This window comes from Myiozetetes cayanensis, unplaced genomic scaffold (genome assembly GCF_022539395.1).
Source record: "Myiozetetes cayanensis isolate MyiCay16 unplaced genomic scaffold, myiCay2020 scf3, whole genome shotgun sequence".
NCBI lineage: Eukaryota > Metazoa > Chordata > Aves > Passeriformes > Tyrannidae > Myiozetetes > Myiozetetes cayanensis.
In genome coordinates, this window is record NW_026087521.1 from 29,590,089 (window position 1) to 29,614,057 (window position 23,969).

The following is a 23,969-nucleotide window of genomic DNA, read 5'->3' on the forward strand; positions in this document are numbered from 1 at the left end:
GAGTCCTAAGTACCTATTCAGTACAAAATTCAGATTAGCAAATACTTGGTTTTTACAGACTTTTTCATTACTCTTAAAAGAAAGAAAATACAGTGAACTACTTGCTAATTTGTAAAGTTCATTGTGATGTGCATATAAAAAACCTTCCTGACAATTATTTCCATTGAAGCAGTGTGTCATCTTACCTCTTTCCATCTGCTGACCTTCCAGGCAGGACATCTTCCAGCTCTACATATTTTATGTGTTCGTGGTTTTTTCAAATGTTTACAGTTTTCTTCTTCTATTTTAGATTGGAAGCTATTAAAACAATGCACATCACGAAACTTCAAACCTTTTCCACAGGAAACAGAACACTGAAAAGAAAAGTGTTACGTCATCACTTTACTAAAAGTCTCAGAGGAGTAAGAAAACTCAAAGAAGTTGTGGAGTCACCCAAAACGACTCAGTGACTATAGGAATAAGTTTCTGTAATATGACACATCTGCTGTACATATCTGAAATTTCTGTGTAAGCTCTCTTGTATAAGCTTGTTTGTGTAAGCTCGCTTATCCAGTATCTCAGTCTTAGGAAGATCTTCCCATATCTCTCCCTACTAGATATATAACATTATGTGTTTACTTCTACACAGGTTAGAACTGGATTTGAATTTTTTTAGGTGGACTGTTTTTCCCTTCATTGGTCCAAATTCAACTGAGTTATCTCTGCTGTATTTAAATGGCCTAATTTAAATGGCCTTTATAATTTGTGCTATTCCTTCTTCTAAAGAAAGAAACTGAAGATTTGTGTGTTCAGTTAGTCTATTTAAGATATTGTTAGCAGTTCCAGAGCAATGCCTGCTTCTCTTTCATAAAGATGTTCTACTAAATTTTGTAATTACAATAGAATTACGGAGGAATTAAGAGAATCCACATTTGTTTTTAATGCTATTAGATTGGAAGCTGAAGAGGGAGATCAGAAAGGAAAATACCAGTTTAGATGTTAAAAATAACAGAGGCTTTATGAACAGTTATTTAAAATATTTCACTCAAATACCATTCAGCTTTGATGACTAAAGTGAGCTGAAACCTAGTTATCTTAATGTAAAACTCAGAAACACAAATGAAAGATACCTAAAATCTGTAGGTAGAAAATATTTTCAATTATTAAAAGTGTTTGTATTTAAAAAAAAAATCAATTACAAGGAATATAGTTTATCTTTCCAGGAATATAATTTTGTATAAGTCATCTAATTTATTTTTTTTTCTTTACTGTAAGATGACAGTAAGTTACAGGACATTGCCAACTCATACCATGGAAATATTCACATTTAAATAACTTTTTCCAGGGAAATGTTTCATTCCATGTTAATTTAATGCTATGTTAAAAACTTAAAAAAACACATTCAACAGGTTGGGGTTATATAAAAAAATCTTAAATGAATCAAATCCTTAAAAAGTGTAAGTTTTCCAGAAATACAGAGACAGCATTTCTGCATATAGATTTGTTATCTTATTTTTTCACATATTCATCAAGATACAGATCTGATTTTCTGTTTCACTAAACCCAAACCTCCTGTTGAATAGATCTTACACCGACAAAAAGGACCTTCACAGTGGAAGAGGTGATTCAACAGTATCCTAATATTATGGGTTGCAAATTAAGAGCTTTTCAATTTGTTTTTTCTTGTTGTTGTTTTGTGGTTTTAGTTGCATTTTTTTACCTTAATCCATGTAAGATCATTGTTAAATTCATTACACTAATGTGTTGTTGCTCTGAAGGAATGAAAGCTCCTGACAAAAGCTAAAAGACCTCTCCAGACATTAAGCATTTCTAAACTCCTGCTTACATACAATTGCAAAATTTAAAAACAAATAAAACACCAAACTAGGGTGTGCCTCCAAGCAGTTTTGCTAGAACCAAGTTCTTGGGGTACTTCATCTCCTGGAATATCATGGAACAGCTCCTACCTGCTTCAGTGTGGTTCCACAGGGCCAGATTCTTACAGCTGCTGCAGTGACCATTTCCCACCAACAGCAGTGGGAAGAATAGAAACCTAATTATCTCTAAGGACCAGATCCTTTACAGTTTCAATGAGACCTTAATAAAATTTAGGCAACTAATTAAAGGATTGTTATTCTTAAAGCCTTGCAAAGGTACCAGTTACAGAAGCACCTAATTTGCCCTGAGCCACAGTCAAGGACCTTAAAAAAGTTCACTGAAAAATAACTGAACACTCTAACTCTACCAGCATGCACAATCTCTTTAACAGACTATCAGCTCATTGCTTTACATGCCCATAAGGATGATCAGCATTCTGAAAACAGATTTTCCTCTATTTCTACTAACAAGTTAAAAAAAGAAAGCAATTGCTCTGAGCGTATACTGAACACGCAGCAGGTGAATGAGGCACATTACAAAACATAGTGATAAGGATATTTAGTGCAACTAAAGAAAGAAAAATGCTCCTAATTTATTATTTTTTTTTTTAACACATAAAAAAGCTAATACACTTGCCCTGGATGTAGCAGATCCAGGATCGTCAGTGGAAAGTTCAAGAGGATATATTACTCTGTATGTACAGTATTCTCCTGAAATTGGGCATATTCTGGCTTCATTCCTTAGATAAACTATAAAAAAAAGATACTTAAAAGGATTATTTCCTCCCCAAGTGCCTTGGCAGCAGATGCAGGCAGGCGCAGCTGTGTTCTTCGCTGATAGTGGCTCACCTTTAGCAAGAGAAATGAAGACTATTCCTGTCCAATACAACTTCTCATGGGAGGCTCCTGACAAGTAGGTGTTGCCTGTCCTCCATTACAGAAAACGAATAGCAAAGACAGAAAACCAAGTTGCTCAAATGCTGAATCAAAAGCTTTAATCAATATAATAAAGTGGGCAGGACTCAACACTTCTGTAAGGACAGAGCATAGATCCTGCTCAGGTCTTAGAATGAAAATATAGAGTCTATAGAAGATTCCTGAGTGGGACTCCCAAGTGCCTAAAGGCCTCTAAGTTTACAGGGAGACCTCTTGCCCTCCTCTATCCTCACTGTCAGTATTTTCTTTAGAGGGCTGCATATTGAACACTGATCTAAGGCAGCTGCCTGACCAGCTTCCCTTCAGCTCTGTAACATCAGTAAGAAGTGTCGAATTCTCACTGGTACAGGCGTAAAGCTTTGTTCTTGCTCTGTTCTTGTCTTTTAATACATCCAGCCTAAAGAATATTTCTTACAAGGCTGAACTTCACCCTTCATAAGCCTATGCTTCTTCTTGAAGCTCCCAAAGTGTTATTATGTGGTCTGTGTAGAAAGACTGGGGAAAGTACAACTGCACATAACTATGGCTGCTTGATATATCTCTCATTCAAACTTGAACGTGGTCAAGAACAGCTCAATTTATGGCTCAATTTTTCTATAATGTGATTCCACTTGTATGACATTCCACACAATTGGAGGTTTATGGAGAGAGAGTACAATTTTTTATATATTTTCTGCACATGTAGAAAAAAAAATCCATAAAATCTTTAAATCTCATAAGAAATTTGAACATTTCTTTAAAAATTGCAAATTGAAAAAAACCCATCCTGTAACCATTTTGCGCAGAAATTCTAGCACTGTCTCAACATTGGCAAACTTAATATTTCCCATATGTCAGGTTATTTTAAATACATAAATCTGCAGAAAAAGCTGGACTTCATTACTATTGTTCAAAGTCATTCCATAACACTGGTAACTAGGATTCATCTGTTTGTGTTTTCTTCATAGCAATAAAGTTCTGTGAGGATCAGCCTGATGGAACTCCTGGTGCTTTCTGTGGCACAGATGGACTCTCATACAGGCATGCCATCATCAATTCCTACAAAATTGAGGGTCTTTCTGCAGCAGACATGCAACTTCACTAAAAGCTTTTTGATTCTCTTGCTATTATTATTTAATTGAAAAATTGAAGATCTTGTATTGTTTGGTGGATTGAACTCCAAGAGTTTGGATATGTACCAAATTTCCTTAACCTTTTGTTTAAAGAAAGTGTTTTCTTTAGTTTAGCTGGTGGCTCAGTGGGCTTCTGGATACTGAAAAACAGGCCAGTAAATACAAAGCATGCAACAGTTTCTCTTTATATTCATATTAGTTATATAAAGATTTAAAATATAAATGCGTGACAAAAAGTAGTACTGTAACTTTACTGGGATTGGCTGGGACACAGGTAATTTTCTTCACAGTAGCCACTATAGGGCAAGTTTTTGGATTTGTGACTAAAACAGCGTTGAAAACACATGGATATTATAGTTATTGCTGAACAGTGCTCACACAGCATCAAGGCCACTGAGGAGGTTGGGAGTTCACAAGTGGTTGTGAGGGGACACAGCTGGGACAGCGATCCCCAAGGGTTATCGCAGAACAAGTGATGTGGTCAGCAATAAAATCTGTGGGGAACAATTAGGAAGGAGGAGTATGTAGAGTGATGTATTTGTCTTCCCAAGCAGTTGTCATGCATGATGGAGCCCTGCTTTCCTGGGGATGGCTGAACACCTGCCTATCCATGGGATGTGGTGAATTAATTCCTTGTTTTGCTTTGCTTCGTGATAAAGCTTTTGCTTTACTTACAAAAATTACTTTTTCTTAACCCATGAGTTTTCTTACTTTTACCCCTTCAATTCTCTGCCCCATATCGCCAGGGGGAAGGGAGTGAATGACTGTGAAGGGTTTAACTGCCTACTGGGGTGCAGCCACAACAGTAGAAATGAAAAAGTATAAAACTTATTCCAAATTTTAAAAGGTATTTTCTTCCTCTCTGTCTTTTTCCATCAGTAACTTCTGCGACTGGACACGAAGATCAGTTTAAAACCTACAGGATTAAACATGGTAGTTGCTTGAGTTGTCTGACAAACTGCATTTTGATGATTTCTAGTTGTCCCAAAAGTCTGTTTGGACTCTTTTAGAAACTATTCTAGAAGTACACTGAGATCACAAGACAATAATAAAACAAAATGTTGAGCATTGCTGAGTTGAGAGTTACTTTCAACTTTTCATTTGCCTTATTAGAACTAGCTCTTCTTGTGCCTGCCTCCTCTGCTAGCTGCATTTCCCCAGGGGTTTATTGTGATGCTTGAGCACATTTTTTAGCTAAAAGCATTCAAAAAGTTGTTCTTTCCTTTAAGAAGAACACAGACTCTGTGATTAGGTCCTACTGAATTCTTTGATTCCGAGTTAGTAATTCTTCACTAAAACAAGTACTAACACTTGTGCCATTACCTCAAACACTCAGAAAGGACCTGCTTCCAAAGGACCAAACATTCCATCACTGCTGAGAAAGAGCGTCTTGAACTCCAAGAGGTATATGTATGATTTACTGTTACATCCAAATTATATGTCAACTACAGAAGTTACACTGAAGATACTTTTAAGTTATCTCATTTGAGTACAGCTTGATTTCAAAACTTTAATGTTAATGATGTTCAGAAAATTTTTTGATTTGATTAATCCTCCTTTCATCTGCAGTCTGCAAGTCTGCTTTGCCACTTTTCTGAATATGCTTTTGCAGATATAGCAATGGAAAGGAGGAAGGTTAGGCCAAGGACTTAAAGACCCCATCCAATCCATCATGCTGCTAAGAGTTTGAATCAGCTGTATCTGGACCATTCCTGACAGCAGTTTATCAGTCTTGTCTTCAATGACAGGGGTGCTACAGCCTTCCTTGCATGTATTTTTCCACTGTATAACCATATTTACAGTTAGAAAAAGTACCTTATGATTTAATGACAGTCTCTCTTACCATTAAAGAGACTACCCTTAGCAGACTTAGAAACACTCACCTCTTTATAACCACTGATTATGGGTTGCAAGAATACCCCATTCAGTCTGTTCTTCTATAGTTTCAGTCTTGAGAAACACAAGCTACCCCAGTCTTTCCTCCAAGTCTCTTACCATTTAAGTGGCTGCCCTCCAAACCCTCCAAATGTCTGTGTGGCTTTTTATGAGAAGGTATCCAAGACTGTATGCTGTATATCAACTGAAGCACTAGAGTTAAAATACGCTATGACAAAAAGAATATACCCAAAAAGCATATACCCAGTATTATTCTCCTTCATTCCAGTTCTTTGTAGGCCTCCCACTTTGCAGAGTTCTAGATGGCATTTGGAAGATAAGATCTAGAGTTAACACTTTCTGTAGTAATATTTTAAATCCCACAGCTAATGTCATAGGATCTTTGATGTAAATGCATTATAAATACATTTCCCTCTTGTAAGTACGAATCATATTCCCACTAGGGCTGCAATACTACAAGACTACACTCTGATCCAAACACTACCTAAATGATGTTCCTACCACACAATTTGACTGGATTTCGAAGCTCAGAAACATATTTTTTCTGTTTGAATCAAAAAAGATTATATTTCTAAATTGAATTTGACCCCTTGTATGTCAAAATGTGCAAGGTGAGAAACCAGCACTGAAACTTGAAAACACTTTGCAAAGTTCAGTCCCACAGCACAGACTGAGCTCCCGTGACACTGACAGATGATCTTCCAAATTCAGTAACACATTAACACAAGGTAAAGTTCCATATTCCTACTGCTGGACTTGTCAAAAACTTTTGCAAAGCATGCCCTGAGGTACCGTAGTGCATCTGAAAACCAAAACACATAGAAAACCCAGCAATGTATGGTCTAATCACACATCTCTTAGCCAAACAGGTCCAACTTTTGTTCAACTTTTGTTTTCCCAGGCCTTAGGCAGAGTCAAAAATACAGATATTCTTCTGTTCAAGCTCTAAAGTGAGATTTCACAGTATAGGTTGCCAGTTTTATGTCACAAAAAAGGCACAGTTTTTAGCTGTTGCAACTACTATCTCCTAAAAAACTTCAAATTTGGATTATCTGTCCAACACTGACTCCCCCGTGTATTTGTTAGAGCTGCCTGTAGTCCCTTCTGAATTCTTGCTAAACCTGGATGGCCTACGATTCCACAACCACCTTCCCTCACCTAAATTAGGAAGAAAACATTAAACAGCCTTTGGAATTAAATTTTATCCCAGATCCTTCCCCAACCAATATAAGCAATAATATTACTGTGACCTGTAGGGACATTTTTATGAGGAAATATGCAAATATGTTTAAGAATCTCAGAGCCTCTTTATTCTAACACACAAAGAAAATCATCCTCCTTTTTTTGTGACTGGATTCTCCAAAAATACCATAGTACTGCAAGTACAATAGTTAACACTTGAATTATCATAGTTAGATTCTCCAGATATCTATCATGTTTTTCTAGTTCACATTGGACTAAACTTCATCCAGAAAGTATGGTTTGATATTATTTTTGCATTGGAATTGCAGTACTTATGACACTTCTTTTGTATTCAGATAGCTTTCTGGTAAAAGTACTGCTCTGAGTTAATCTTATTTACAGTGTTACTTTAAAATCTTACATTTGAAGACCATTCCCCCCCCCCAACAATTTCATCTCAATTACTTGTAATTAATTTAAAAACTTGCAAATGTGGTATAGAATAACTGATTTTTGTAAAGAAAAGTACTGTTGAAGGTCAGTTCTCATTATTTTTCATGAGGGAAGTTTGTAAATTTGCTTTTCAGAAGCCATTCTCTTCAACACAGCAGCTCAGGAGGACAGTTGTAACTGCTATTACCTACTGCTATCCCTGGAATGGAAGCCAGAGAACAATCTGGCCCACGTGTTATCATCAAATATTGTAATTTTTTTAACTCAGCAACAAAAGGAGGCAGTAATTATTTTCTCTAGTCAGCCCAAGAGGAACTGGTTTTTTTTTTACTTTTAGCCTAGCTAAATATTCTGGGTGTGTAACAGGCTTAGAATCAGGCACACGCCTACATTGATTTCCAGGGCTTCCAGGTACATACTGTGGATGTTAACACCAGTACTCTCCAAATCAGCCCCAGTGTGGGAGTAGGAGACTCTGCAGTGTGCTGCAATACAACCTAACAGCCAGTCTGGGCGTCACAGCTGAGAACAGAGACCGTACTGACTCTTTGAGTTCAGCTAACCTGTCTGCCATCCCTAGCCATATCTTTTTTCTCAGGATTGAGTACTGTACACTCCATTATAAAGCAGCTTTTTTCAGACTCTTTTTAAGATAATTTTGTTTCAATTTTCATCTGAAGGGTAAAAAACCCCTCCTGAATAACTATTTTCCAAGCATGCTGAAGTGTATCTATTTAATAGGCAGACATAAATGAGAAAACTACATACATATATATATAAGGACAGAAAAAGCAGGAATTATGAAGGAATAAAGAGGATTAAAGACAGATTATAGGATTCATGTGGATCTGCAACTGGCAGTAGCCTTAATGAGGGAAAACAGCAATCTGCCTGGATGGCGGATGAACAACCATACTCTTTGCAGCTGTTGGAAAAATCAGAACCAGAACTCTTGAAATTCCACTTTATGATCATCCACAAAATTTCTTTTATTCATTCCAGTTAGATTTGTGAGTAAGTCTTAATTTGGCCTGCCTCTCTGACATCTCAAAACGCTGTCCATTACCTTGAGTTCAGCACAAATGAAACAGATTAACAGGTCCTTATAGGAAAGCTCTATCACATCTTTCCCCCTCAGGATAAACACCACTATTCTGCTCACCACTGCCTAAAGCCTGACATCCTTCTTGATGCCAACTACAGGGCATTTGAAAAATAGACTGTTACCACACTCAGGTCTCCACCTACTGTGATACTCAGCTGTGTATTCTCACTCTGTCTACATATATCTCATAAATGAGACTAAGCTTTTCCAGTCAGCATCCTCTTTGTTTTACCTACACGATACACATAACACAATTAGACCTTCAAACAAGCTTTTAGCTGTTACAATAACACAAGAACAACGGATTATGGAGATATATGTCTGGATGTGGATTTAAAAATAATAACCATAATTTTATGAGTTGATGACTAACATGTTCTCAATAGTAATGACATATTTGGTATCTCATTTAACTCTTCATTTATATGTTCCATTTAATCTCTCAATTACAGTAAAAATTTAGTTACACAGTTATTCTCCCTGCTTTACTTGCTCTTGATTTGAATCTGCTCTGTCTGGTTACCACCTGAACACCAGGAAACCAGTAAGTATTTCTGCCTCCTTTCAGCAGCCATTTGGCAGGCTCAGCTACCTTGTGTGCAGGTCTTAAATGCCACTGAAGGGTCTGTATGTACTTCTGGTAGGAACTCCACCATTAGCCATTATTCAAGCAACATTATCACTGTCATTCATGACAGTATATATTAAAATGATGAAAAGTATGATCAGCTTATTAATTGCTGGGAGGGAGGGAACAGATAAACTGCATTGCTCAGCCAGCATTCCTGTAGCACATCTGGTACGTGTACCTAACTTTATCATCTATCTGACAGTTGAATGATACATACAACAGACAGATGGCTGAGGTAAATCACAATAAAAAATACAGAAACATTAGTAAATTAAAAAAAAAAACAACCCCAAAACAAAGAAGCAACATCACCAACAAACCATTCTGCCTTACCTTCCTTCTGAAATTAGTGGCAATTGGGAACAGAGCTAGACACTCATTAGGCCTTTCTGCAAATCTAATCTACAAGTATAAATTTGTGTCAGATTTACAAAATCGAAAAGCAGTCCTGCTCTTTGCCTTCGATACATTCTGCAAGAGCTTCATACAGGCACTTTCACCATTACAGCATTGCAGATGTCAAATTGCTGACTTGTCCAGACTTCAGCAAGTCTCATCTTTCTTTATCCCATAGTCATGTAACACTAGTAATACATTTAAGTGATTATATGAAGGCAGCAGCACTGGAGACAGTAAATAGAATGCAAGCATCACCACAGAAGGATGGCAGAAATGGAGCTAGAAGAGCTTAGGGAAATCCACTGTGAGAAAAATAAACATGGGGTTTTCCCCTCCCTGTTTCCAATAAATGGATAATTTTCCGGACACATTTTCCAAATAAAGAACAACAACTGTATCTGTGTCCATCCAGCAGTTGTGTTCACAAACCCCCACGAAAACCCAAAGTGAATCCATTTCTTGCTTCCAAAAACTGGACACAGTTTAATAGACTGTATCACAGGAGGGTTAGACTCCTGCCTCCTGCCAAGCTGGGGAAAACTGAAAAAATGCACAGGAATGACACAATCTGCACTCTCACTGAAAAGTAATTTTGGCCCCTTGAGAGGAACATTTTGTTCATAGGTCTTCACAATGAAAGTTGGACCATATTTTTAACATGATGGAGGATCTCCGTTATGGAAGTTACATTTTCACAGAGAGGTTGGACAGTAAAAAAGCATTAGTTTATAATATTTTCACAATTTAAAATTTTATTTTGTTATCTTTAGAGATAGGGTCTTTTCAATTAACCAGTTACAAAAGTAACTAGACATAATGCAGTTTTACACAGTAGGCAAATCAGTTTCTGAGTTTGCAAAAACCTAAATGTGAGCAGAAGAAATCCTGGATACCAGCAAGATGCAATCTCTGAGTTATCATTTTTATTCATGTTAGCGACAGCAAAACAGTAGCTCAGATATTAAAAGGCTGACAAATACATGATCTCTTGTGTGGTTTTCTGCCCTATAAAAAGTAACTTCATATCATTTCACTTTTTTCATTTTATTAAAATCTAAGATTTCATATTTGAACTTTAAAAGACTGAAAAGACAAAGCAATATATACTGCAACAATATAGTATTGCCAGAATCTTTTCAAACTTTTTTAGAAGTATACAAAATATAACTCTTTCTATGTCACTGAACTAAATATCACCTAAAGAATTACGCCCTCCCCCCAAATTTATATTAAATATTATTTTGGCATGAAAAAATATTTTAGATGAGAAATGAAACATTTTACCTACCTTCACGTGTTGAAATCCAGTTTGCTTTTAACCTAAGCCACCCTTCTGTGTATTTTCAATTTACTAACAATCAAGCTTTCCAACATTACATTTCATGTGCATAAATATGAGCATGCATGAAAGCTTCCAATTGACTGGTTCAGCAGGAAATCTAAGTGCCCAATCCTGCTCTCACTGAAGTGAAAGGGCCAGATAGATACACACTAGAACATATACTGATACGAATATCAGGCTGTTTTAGTGGAGTCACCAGTCTCCCACACTTACTGGTTTTCAAAGAAAGGACTAGGAACTCCTGCAGTACAGAACTAGGGAACATTGCTCATTTTCCAACCCATGACAGGTAATAAAAATATTTGTGTACTGACCCTCATAAATGCTTGGAAATGGTTACACTTTCATATGCTTAACAACTTTTAAATGTGGGTCTCAAAAACACTTTGAAACAACATTTATGAGTTCTGACTGTGGTTTTTGAAACTACCACATCTCACAATGATTTTCACACTGATCTGACCACCTAGAACACTTCAGCTTTTCTGAAAGTTCTAATAAAGACACCAGTAACTTCACATTCCTTCCATTCTCATTAAATGGCTGTATGTATTTAGGTACAGTATTAAGGACCAATTGTTTCTTTTCCCCTTCCATGATATTCTGGTTGTTGGGGTTTTGTGGGGTTTTTAATTATTATCATTATTATTATTTTTGTTTTGACTATGTTACCCTCTACTTATCCTCTTTCTAAAAGCAGGGTCTGAAAGTTCTGTAAACCTCTTCCTGCAAAAGTGTTTTGGGAATGTAAAAACCCATGTTATGTCTTTGAGATTAAGAACCGAGCATTATGTTATGATCCTCAGTTTTCCATGTCTTTTGTCGCTAAGTGGAGGTACGACTGGGCCACAAAACTGAACCTCCAGCACAAGGTTCAACAGCTAGGATCTTTAAGCTTTGTCATCAAAGATCATGGGTCAACTACCTATTTCAGTAACAGTACTTTTTTTCTGTTTAAGAGCTTTCCCCATGAAAATAATGCCACTAAAATGTGACATGTAGTTAATTTCAACACAAAGGTTACTCTAGAGTAAAAAAACCCTCACTTTCAGCAAAAGTGCTTAGTTCCTGTCCCACCCTTTTATTTATTTTTTAAAGACCTTAAACATTAAAATTCCTTAATAAAGGGCACAATAAATATAAACATGAAGCCACACAACATGCATGAAAAAGAAGAGTTAAAATGCAACTGTATTTCACAGACACAAGTCACAGTCATTAAATTAAATTATCACACATACATTATAAATTATTTATTATTTCAAGCTATACAGGCAACATAGCACCAAAAAGGAGAAATTTCCTTTAAACTTGATTAACATTACACAAATATTTGCTTTTGAATTTTGGAAACAAGTATTTTCTTTCATTTTTATCAGAATGACCTAAATGAAATTCACTATCCCAAGTCTGTTTTATGACATTATTTGGGCAGTGACATATGTTATAAGTTATCTCTGAAAAGGCCTCCCACTATCAATTTCCAAAGTTTTACAAAATGGATAGCAGATGCTAACATTAAGATTTCAGGCCGTGGGATATTAATTTAATGTGCTGTATTGGCAGTGAGGTATTTTGAAGTTTGACATTAGGCAGCAGCAGAAGTAGAGGTAAAGACTGAAGCTGGTTTTGAAAACCAAGTTCACTGATTCTGAATTCCCTTTTAATATAAAAGATTACTTTTAAAGATATAAATACTTTTTACACATTAGAAAAAGTGAATGAAGGCACTTATCATACATAGAAAGAATTTTTGCATTACAACAAAAACAAATAAATATTTTACTTATGCAAATTTGGGCTATTTCTGCTCCTGAAGAAGTCAATGGGATGCCTGGCAGTAACAACACTGGAAAGATACTGGGACTATTTAAAAAAAAATAGATTTATATTCATTAAAAGTAATAATAGATTTCTTCCACTACTGCAAAGACAGAATTACATAGAAATTATTCTGAAGCAGGTAAGTAGAAAACTGAAGAACTAGAAAAGCAGCCACTTTAAACAATATTACATTATGTGTCTGAAGGGCAGTAAGTAATAGCAGTAACACTTAATGGCAACTTTGAAGATGATCCACTCTTTTTATGCCTGTTTTCCCTGAATCACAGGTAATACTTATGAATTACATACAAATCCTGAGAGAGAGGAAAAGATTTAGAAAAAATTTAAATCTATATTTTAGGGACATTTCAGACAAACAAAATATAACTATCTTCTGTAAGAAGCTATGTGCAAATGGGAAATACTGCTCCAAGGAAAAAAACCCTTAGTATTGAAAGTAACAAAGCATTATTCTTGAACTCAGTTGAGATAGACTATTCTACAACTCTTCTAGCACAAAATTGTTAAATCTACTAATTATGGTTCAGTTAAAAACCTTATGGTGTCTTTGCAAATTTGTAATACTCTCTCTTTTCATGCTTTATGTAAAACACAACTGGTTGTCATTAAGTTCAGAAAACCAGAACAACTCTGATAAAAATTAATACAATAAACCAGAAGTCTTACTCCATGGACTAAACACAGAAATCCAACAATGCACTCTGGAAAGAAGGGATACAATAAAAATCTATACTAGAACAAAGTATTCTTAGCTAGCTGTCAGAATGCTATCCGATTTTTCTTGACATTAGATAATGTGACATATGGTTTGCATACTTTTTAGCTTGTACTTTTTATGCTTTCATGAAGTTTTGGAATCCCTTCACCAATGAAACTAGAGTAGCGGTGGTGCAGCTACATTAAAATAAGCAGCCATATTTACGTAAAGTATTATTTAACTCATAAATACATTACAGATATGTGTATATGAAAATGTATACATCTGTACTGTCATTTCTATATATCAAAAAAAGAAGTGGTGTACTTAAATACATAACAATTTGGAAATGAAATTGAAATAAATTTTTTCAAATTTTGAAACACTTGAATTTAGGAATGCTTGTATAATATTTATCAAGCTCAATTACATTAAAAATTGACACCAACATTCCTTTAAAAAAAAGGCAAAGTCCTTCAGGATGAATGGACTGGGTGCAAACCCTCTCTGTTTCCTCTGGATTTTGGTAAAAAGGCAATCAAGAAAACAAAAGAAGAAAAAGAATGATTCAGTTCTTACTAAAGAAAATTCACTTAGAAACTTGAACAAAACTAGGAGGGCGAAGAAATAAGCCACATTCTAAAAAGATCATTGTCATAGTCTCTCAATGACCTCCAGATCAAATGAATTTAACTTACAGGTATGAGGATGCATTTCCTAATCATCCTCCCTGTAAAACTTCAGAAAATCTTTCTGTTTTCAATATCATTATATGAAAATACTGGCCTGAATTAAAGATTCACAGATTACCAAGAAATCAAAGTTTCCACGTATGCATGACATTTCTGAGAAAGCTTCCTGGAGTGGTATGAGCCTTCAGAACTTGAGATTTACTTGCCTCACATCCATTTGGACAACTGCAGAAACCAGCAAGAGCAGAATACAAAGCCTTTAAGCTTGTGATGGTCAGCTCCAGCAGCCGCAGACAGACCTTATAAAGTGTAACAGCCCATAGCTCCTAAATTGCAGAAAGCATCAACCAAAATTCTGGCTCTAAATCAAAAACAGAGCCTTCCTCGCAACTGCCCTATTGTGCATTTACCAGATATGTTTTATTTTAATTACATTGTGTGAAATTAAACAATAACTTAAAGAAATGTACTTAGAAGACTATAATTTTATTCTCAAATATATAGCAATTGCTGTTGGAAGAAGTTAGAATCATGGAATCATTAAGGTTGAAAGACTTCCAAGATCATCTAGTCCAACCTCTGATTAATCACCACCTTGTCAACTAGACCTTGGCACTAAATGCCATATCCAGTTGTTTCTTGGTAGAATTCTCGGCTAGAAAGAAGCTAGAATGCCCCAATATAGAAGAAAGCACAGAATACACTGCTAAACCAGAACAATCCTTATGCATGGGGATCAGGTTCTTGACTCAGTGTTAATTACTCTTAGCTAATTTGACTTTTTCTCAATCTATTTCTGCTGGTATCTAAAATACAACAGGAAACTATCTTGCTATGGAAAAGTTGGAATACTCCATGAGTGAAGCTTTTAGTTCAGACATGGTTTAGACAAAGCTACATCAGAATAAGGAAAAGTTTTAAGCAATTTTGATACACATTTCTGAACCAGCTGGGCCAGAGAAGAGTCCATATTCGAGAATGTCAAGGAGTTGTTACAGGTAAAGCAATTAGTCAGAAATTCCCTTCTTTCTACTCAGCCTCCCCATATATTATCTCTGCCATGCATGCCAGAAGAAAAAGGTGGCAGAATCTACCACAGAAAATTAAGCTACAAGTGGAAATTCTTGCATCTCAGTTTCTGCTTAAGTTTTAACACTGGAATCTCACTAGTAGACACAAAAGTGCACTGCATTGCTGTTCTGACACATAAATATGACTCAATACTTTTATGAAAAATATAAGCAGTGTTTTATCTGGTTCTTGCCATCTTTATAGATATGACAGGCTTGAAGACTTCAGTCTCCAGTCATTTAACAGTTCTCTATATTAGAGCATGTATTATGTCAAAAATGCATAAGATAGTCAGAGCCAAACTAACACATCACTAGTCAATCATGGCTAAACAAAGCTGTTTGTGCTAGGCTACAGTAATGTTCCTGTGACTAAAGCTTTTATTGCTCCTTTACAGTAGTCATTCTCAATGAATATATTTTGCTCTTTTTAAACAGCAACAAAAAATAACTAAAGATTGTGTGTTGGTAGCATTCAAACTAGCTAAATTACTAAAATGTGACAGCATATTCAATATGTGAGCCTGCTTTTATTTCCTGAATCTGCTAAGTTTGTTTCTGCACAACACCATGAGATAGTGTAATGAAATTAAATCTTTTACAGATTAACCACAGAGCCCCACTATCTCTCTGATAAATACAATCAACTCTAAACTTAGTTTTTGAAGGATTAAAATGGCTTTTCATGTCAACTGAGATATAAACCAACATGAAAATCTTTATAAGGCTAAGCCATATGTAACATTTACAATACAAGAGCTCACAGGTAACATTAATGCAGGACAAACTGCATCACTGAAGGAATTAACAGGCTGTGAATAATTCTTTCCCTAAAAGGAAAACAAACATTGAGTTCAAAGGCAACTGTGTGCTGAACCCTGTTTATCTTCTCAGCACCTGAAGTACACACATTTATTAAGCATTAGCAAATCACCATTAATTATTTGGCTAATGGCTAAATAAGATACTCTAATGCCTGCTAAACACAAACCAAAACTCTGTTTTGCATAGTGGAAGAAAGAGAGAACTGTTGTAAACTATTAATTTGAAGTTTCATTTTACAGTCTATTTGCAATAAATTAGAATAGATTATATAAACACTAGTAAATTATTATGTTTAAAATTGGACACTACTTTAAAAATGTTCCTATATTAATTCAAAGAACTAAATTACATAATTATCTTAGTAGAAAAACCAAACAACTGTTATCCCAGCCCATCTCCCAGGGATGTTAATGACAGGTTTTTTGTTGATTTTGATGGAACCAGAACTGGATCCAACCTCCTTTGATTGTCATTATTCTCCTTAGAATTTAGCATAATAATCAATATTGTTATCAAATTCACAGCTTGGGAAATATAATGTATTCTATATTGCAGAGCTTGCTATTATTATTATAGTATGTTAATAATATGCTAGTGGCAATTTTAAAGATTAATGGCAATTACAGCAGGCATTTTTACACATTAATAGACATGTAGACAATAGCATATTATAGTTACATACATAATTATACATAGATAGCTTTAATTAGTCCCTATTTTAAAACTACTAATATAAACTTTTATACACAAATGTACAGGTAATACGTAGTAAAATGTTTGATGACAGAGTATAATATACATGTGTGTAAGTTATTTCATATGTAAATATACTGTAAGAACAAAGTTATGCACTAAAAAGTTTGGGTTTTTTTTACAAATATAAATGTGTAGATAATACTACAGCATAAATTACAGCATATGCATTTAAATTTAAACACAGATCAAATAATAATCAACCCTTCAAAATAGAACAACTATGATGATTTCTGGTAATTTTCAAGATATTCCCCATAATCTTTTACAGAACATGATACTGTTCCCACTGAAGGAAATGGCTGCTTCTCACATAATTCAATGACTGCAGGAAAAATTTCCTAATAAAAATAGATAGACTATATTCCACATGCATTATTATTTCACTGTTATCAAATCAAATAATAATATAACATTTAAAAGACAAGGGAAAATGGAGTAACACAAAGAACAAGAAAGCAAAAAATATTAGTGAATGCTATCGTACCGATTTCCACGGTCCCCGATGCCATGAAACATCACCAGGGCAAGAATGCACATTACATTGCGCCATATTAGGTGGCTTGTCTAGAATTTCACAGTTTTGATCACCCAACATTTGGCCAGTAGGAAGCTGACAAATCACCAGTCTTGTTTTTATTCCATCTCCACAAGTCTGAGTACACTGAAATACAGAATTTTATATGCAATAATTTTCTTAAGAGAGTCATCACATACCATTAAACCAAAAGATACAGCAATGATCAGTAGATGTTATTATTTACTATGTTTATTTCCATATTCCCCTGACATCCTGTTCAAGAATAAGGACTTCAAAGTCTAATCTCATTTAATGAAAAAATTCTCTCACCAAAGCATTTACCAAACTACATTTTTATGATTTATCAAGTAATTTTCTGCAGAAAGTCTCAGACTCTACTCTGTCAGGGAGAAGTAAACATTTGTGAGAATAAATGTGCATGTATATCTTTCTTTACTAAGAGGAAAATATGGAAATTTGTCTTAAAACTAGTTTTCACTGTCAGACACTGGGCAGAAAACTTAGAAAAGTCAGACACTGGGTACAGTTTTACATAGTTTAATTTATAGTGACTAAGCATAAAATACTTATAGGACGTGTTTTCTGGGTTTCAGTTTGCCTGTAGTTCTGCAATAGCAGACAAAAATACTAATTCTCATTCCTAATGAGCTAATAAAAACAACCTATAATAGTTTATAGCATTTTACTGTATTCCAAAGGATTCTAAATTAGACAAAAACTACAGTATCTGCATTAACTGTATCCCAAGTCTGTGGCTATAGACAGAAAAAAACCAACACTCAGACTGACCTTGAAAACTGAATGGTTAAATCTTGACAAAATGAAGGCAAAAAAAATAGAAAAGTTACTCAACCAATTTTTCTTCTTTTTTCCACTCAACTTATTGATTTATCAAGAATAAGAAAAGTGGACAGGAATCACTTGAGGTTAAATTAGAATAAATGCAAAACTAATCAGTTTTATCTCTTTCCATAGTGTTTGAGCAAGAACACATGGTCGAGATATGATATCACATGGCATGGAGAAACTGTTCTTTGTCCAATAACAAAAAATGCTTCATCAAAATATTCTTACCCAGGCACACCTTTTAAATGCCTGATTATATCTTCATACTTCTAATTTGTAACTACAGCTCAGTAGCTACTACTACTTGCAGTTACTCTAGTCAGTACCTATGAAATTAGATGTAATAAGGTTTCTCTACAGCTTCTCGTGCTCATTTTTTTCTTAGACTAGCTATTGCACTGAAGTTTTTCTGCATACAGTTCATCTTTTTGTAACAGAATATAATTTTGTATGTCTCAAGATTCAAGATGCTACTGCAACACTATTCTTAGCCTCACAAAATACTTTCTTCTTTTGGATGTTTGTTTACACCACTCACATCTCCACTACAGTTCTGGATTTATATTTACAAAGTTTATATTACATTATACATATATTACATTTATATTTACAAAGTTTAGATAAACAGGTTGAAACTCACTCTTTAAATAAGTTAAAAAAAGGTGTTCAGTTCCACTCGCAGTCAAACAAATATGTTTCTATTTCTAAGCTTATGTGGCAAACAATGTTTCCCCTTGAAAGTGAAATGCTCTTACTTCTCCCCAGTTCCCAAAGTTCCACCGCGGGCAGGGTCCAGAATCACAGTGTCTCGACTCTGGAGGTTTTGTTGCCTCATCACAATAACTAGCACTTCTTCCTTCCTCATCTTGACATACTACAACTCGACGGTGAAATCCACCTGCACAAGTACTAGAGCACTACCAAAACATGTAAACATTTGTATCGCCATTCCGTGATCAGAAAAATACAAAATATGTTGGTTAAAACAACTTGGTTTTAAATGTTAACTTTCAAAACTAAAACTTGCAAATAAAAAGGAATACTTTGTAGAAGTATTTTAAGTTTTAAATCACTGAAAAATTACATTTAGAATTTAATATATTCTGAAAACAATAACAACTACAATAATAATAATTTTTAAAACTAATGTGCTTCTCTTTCAACCAAGTCTGTACTGCAATAACATTTCTAGAAATGCTAACACACATGTGAGAGAACAGTTTATAATATTCTAAAAAAGTTTCTTACTGCTCCCCAGGGTCCAGTTCTCCATTGATATCCTCCCGCAGAGGGACGGTTCCACTGGTTTAAATTGTCTTGTGGATGGTGTATTGGGAGGTAATCTATTTCTGGAAAATGGCTTGGAGGGTCATGCATTTTGGAATATGATGATAAACCGGTGGACATGGTGGCATGTTACATTCTTGTTCCTCAGATGGTCGGCCTTCAGGATCACAGTAATTCTCATTGATTTGTTGATTATAGTTGACACAGATAACTTGTCTTGTTACTATTCCACTATCACATGTAACTGTGCACTGACCAAAAAATTAACACAGTGTTTGTAACAGCAAATTGATAATTAATAATCAAAGACATTTATATTTACTTTTGATAAGAAGAAACATACAGTTTGTTTTTTTCAAGGAATAATCAATTATTTTCAATATAATCAATTTCAATCACACTTGCACAAAGTATGAACTTCCAATTTCTAAACAGAGACCAATAAACTAAATAACTAAATATAATAAACTTTGGCCAATAAACTAAATAGACATAAAAAAATTTTACCATTAATACTTACAGGGGACCAATTTCCAACTTGCCACTCTCCACACGGGCTAAAGCAGCTTGCAATTTCAGCTGGTCGTGGTAAATGAGCACAGAAAGACTCGTCGGCTATTCCTCCATGAGCATCTCTACAACTCACATAGCGAGCACGATCACCCTTCCCGCAGGTTGCAGAGCACTGTCAGAGAGCAATCCAAGCTCATCACACTTTAGGAGAACAAATCAAGATCATGCAAGCATCTAAAATACTAACATAGCTTAGTATCAACTTGGCTTCAGAATTAAATTCTGTTTCACAATAACAGAACCATGCATCCAGAAAGGAAAGTGAAATACTGCTGGATGGTATAGGCCTTAAGAATTCCTGTTGGCTTGAAACTGAATTGTACAGCCTTATTTCTCATGAAGTAATTCAGTGTATATAAACAGGCAGCATTTACATTATAACAGGGAATAATTTTACATGGTTACAAAGGCAATTTTTTTATTTATTAACAATAGAAACATCAGTAACTTCCAGAACATTTTAGTTATTACACAGTGATGAAATATTTACATCAACTATTAAAACAAAAACTGATTCACAATCCACTTGCTATTATGGTTTGTATTAGTATTTTCCATTGAGCTCTTTCTGATGCCTTTGTATTTGAAGATTTCAAGATGGATTTAGTGAGGAGTTGCTGAGTAGCCTCAGTCCATGCACTCTTTACTACTATTTAGTTAAAATAGTTGTGCAAAGATAGAAGATATCATAAACAGACACACACACATTTTTACAGATAATTTTAAAATTTTACTTTGGTATCAAGTAAATATAATTTTCCACATTATCAAAATAAAAAACTCTTCCACTGAAGAAAGTTTGTGTAGGAACCATTTTGTAAAATCAACCAATGTTGATTTTACAAAAAATGGTAAATTAGACCTGTAAAGACCCAAACTGTTTAATATTACTATTGACATAAAAGATTTAAATGATATTTAAAATCAAAGACATTCTTCATAGTCAGAAAGTGATCAATTACTTTTAAAACCACTTCCTATCACACTTTCAATCATATGAAAACTAATTTGTTCAGAATCTCAGCTCCTAGAATCCTGACTTTTTCCTCTTGTTTTCCCTGATTAGATATGAAGCACATGGTTTGCTGGGAGTGCCCTCCTTAAGAAACAGGTCTTTTTCTTAAAAATTTATTAGAATTCCTTTTTAATTTATCACAAGTAGATTTAAGTCTGAAAAATATATTAAGGAGAGCTTTATAGAAAAATAGGTCAACGATTGGAGGACTGCTACATTACATACTGGTGTCCATGATCCATATCTCCATTGGGTCACTTTCCCCACATGAACTGAAGGAAGTGATGTAGTCCATAATTTTGTATTTTCTGGACAAGAGGGCAATTCACATTCCTGTGGGGGTGAGAAAAAAAAAACTTTTCAAAATATACATTTTTGAAGAGCCAAATGTAAAGCAAAAGGCTCTGCAGACATAGATCCTACTATTACAATAAGTCAGCGTTCATTAATAAGAAAATAACGTTTGCTAGCTTCTCCCTGGAGTTATTCAGAGACTTTTCATTGAATTGTTTTGTTTTGTTTCAAATCAAGAACCAAAGAAAATTTATTTGAAGTTAAAACTGCATTAGTAATAACTAATAATATTGGCATTTGGAGAAAGAATGCCAAGTTAATTGGGCAACTTGCTGGAGACAAGGGACACAGATGTTACAGTGTCCTGTTTCATACCACAGGCAGTACAGAAGAAGTCAGCAAACACAGTGGGTGTGCTGTTCTGTCCTTTATACCTTCAGCTACTGAGAACACAAATTTGCCCAGTTTCAGTCAGTAGCCAAACAAGTACCACAGTTGAAAATACAAAGCATGTGTTTTCATGCGTAAGTGGAAATAAATTTCTATCAATTAACTGGCTTTTATATTTAGACATCTTATTCAAGAAGCCATGTACCAGATGGCTGGTAACTTGTGTCTGGTTTACTCTGGACCATAGAATGCTTTTTTTGCCCTCTTCTCCTCGAGACAAAAGGTAGAATATGTGCTTTACAAGATACATGGTTTCCGGCTTAGCTGGACTGCCATGAGATGTATCAATGTGGTAGCCACACTGACATATTAACTAATAGCACCTAAGACACCAATTGCTTTTAGGTAAAGATAAACCCACTGACTGTATTAAAACCACTTCTTCTGAAAAATGACATTATTTAACTCAAGTGAAGTGATGAAGTAAATAAACTGAAGTAAGAAGAAAAGGTAAGAAACCATATTGAACTGTAATCCATTTCTACAAAGTTTTTAATTAGTATTATTCCAGCAACTGAATCTTCAAGTAATCGTGTTGTTCTTTTAAGAACTATATACAAGTAGAATTTTAGGGAATATCAAGCCAGTTAGGTACTATTATTTATGAAGCACAAAGGAAAGCAATGCCCTTATAATATTCTACAGGTTAGAGCTTCTCCTGCTCCCAAATAATCACAGGCCTTTGGATCCCTTCAAATCATATACCCTAACCCTTCGATTATATACCAAATTTTCAGACCTTCAATGTCCAAATTACTCTTTCTTTGTTTTATTCGTGATGCTGAATTTGATATTTGTGAAAAAAAGCAGACAGTTTCAACATTTTTTTTCTCATTTTAGAACTTATTTCCTCCAAATTCCCTCAAAGAGTCAAGTAGACAACACTTGTATTTAAAGGCTTTTAACTAAGTAGAGAGGGCTTTTTTAACTTACTTGGTTATCTCTAGGACGAGTAGCAGCATTGCACTCCCTGTCATCACTCAAAATAGCACGGTAAGTCCCGGTAACACATTTGACTGCACGCATCTGGTATCCACGTCCACATGTTACAGAACACTGTTAAAGTCAATAATTTCACATACTTGAAATGGTACCATTTATAATCAAATTTCACTTTTGTTAAATCTTCTATTTTAAGACACTTTCCAGGATGAATAGCAATGACTACTGAGATGGTGTTAACTTGCTTTGTGGTAGACCATAAGGTACTTAAACAGTGTCCACAACACGTTTTGGCTATTGCTGAACAGTGTTTGTGCAGGATAAAAACTTTCTCCCTTTCTCCCCGCCTATCCCCTGCAGTGAGTAGGCTGGAGGTGGGCAGGGAGGAACACTGCCAGAACAGCTGACTTGACCTGATCAAAGGGACAATCTGTGCTATATAATGCTATGCTCAGCAATAAAAATTGGTGTAGAGAAAGTGGAGGTGGAGGAAAGCAGGAGTAAGGAGTGGCTTCCAAATGAATCACTAGTTGCAGCTGTTACATGTCTCTCTTCATTATAGAGTTTGACAAGAGCACACTTACAGAAGGCAACTAAAATGTTAGCTGGCTGAAAAGAACGTGACACAAATCCTATCCTATAAATGTTCTAGTTCAAGCACAAATACTTATGAAAACTCGGCTGTGAATGGCTATTACCAAATGGTAAAGTAGAAAAACTTCAATAAAAAGTTCTGCTCCAGTGACATGGATTGATAAATTGCTTGTACAAGCTATTCCAGCAAGCTATTTTTAATTCAGAAGAATTCTATCATGGGACTGAATTAATTTTATATTTTATTTTTTTTTATTTAGTTTGTAGGAATGGAAAGTCATCACCTTGTGATCAAAAGGTTACACAAAAGGAATTCAACATTCAACAGGGTGGTTGTCTCTAAGGTAAAAATAGTAAAAAAATAAAACAAATTCTAGTGGAAAATATATTTAATTTCCAAAGATATATTTATTCTGTATTTTACTAACAGATATGTAAAAAATTAAGTATCAGCTGTCTCTTCAATTATAAATTCTCGCTAACATAAAAAAAACATTGAATAATCTAACACTTCTGTTGGTTTGAATAACCTGATCTTATAAAAGCTACATGAAATTGAGTACCTTATATTTTTTTTAACTAATTCTTATTTGGGGACAAAATGTTTCTTTGCAAATTAATTCACTTTGTTCT

At 34.8% G+C, this 23,969-nt stretch overlaps 1 protein-coding gene across 1 annotated transcript in view; it reads right to left on the bottom strand.

Annotated features, from left to right (window-relative positions):
* Positions 1 to 23,969, bottom strand: part of ADAMTS20 (ADAM metallopeptidase with thrombospondin type 1 motif 20) — a 94,216-nt gene that overhangs the window by 12,715 nt on the left and 57,532 nt on the right. Inside the window, 8 exon segments of the mRNA XM_050324484.1 lie at positions 186 to 353; positions 17,282 to 17,458; positions 18,937 to 19,098; positions 19,430 to 19,557; positions 19,560 to 19,719; positions 19,989 to 20,153; positions 21,282 to 21,389; positions 22,734 to 22,856. Of these exon segments, the coding sequence (XP_050180441.1) occupies positions 186 to 353; positions 17,282 to 17,458; positions 18,937 to 19,098; positions 19,430 to 19,557; positions 19,560 to 19,719; positions 19,989 to 20,153; positions 21,282 to 21,389; positions 22,734 to 22,856 (1,191 nt within the window).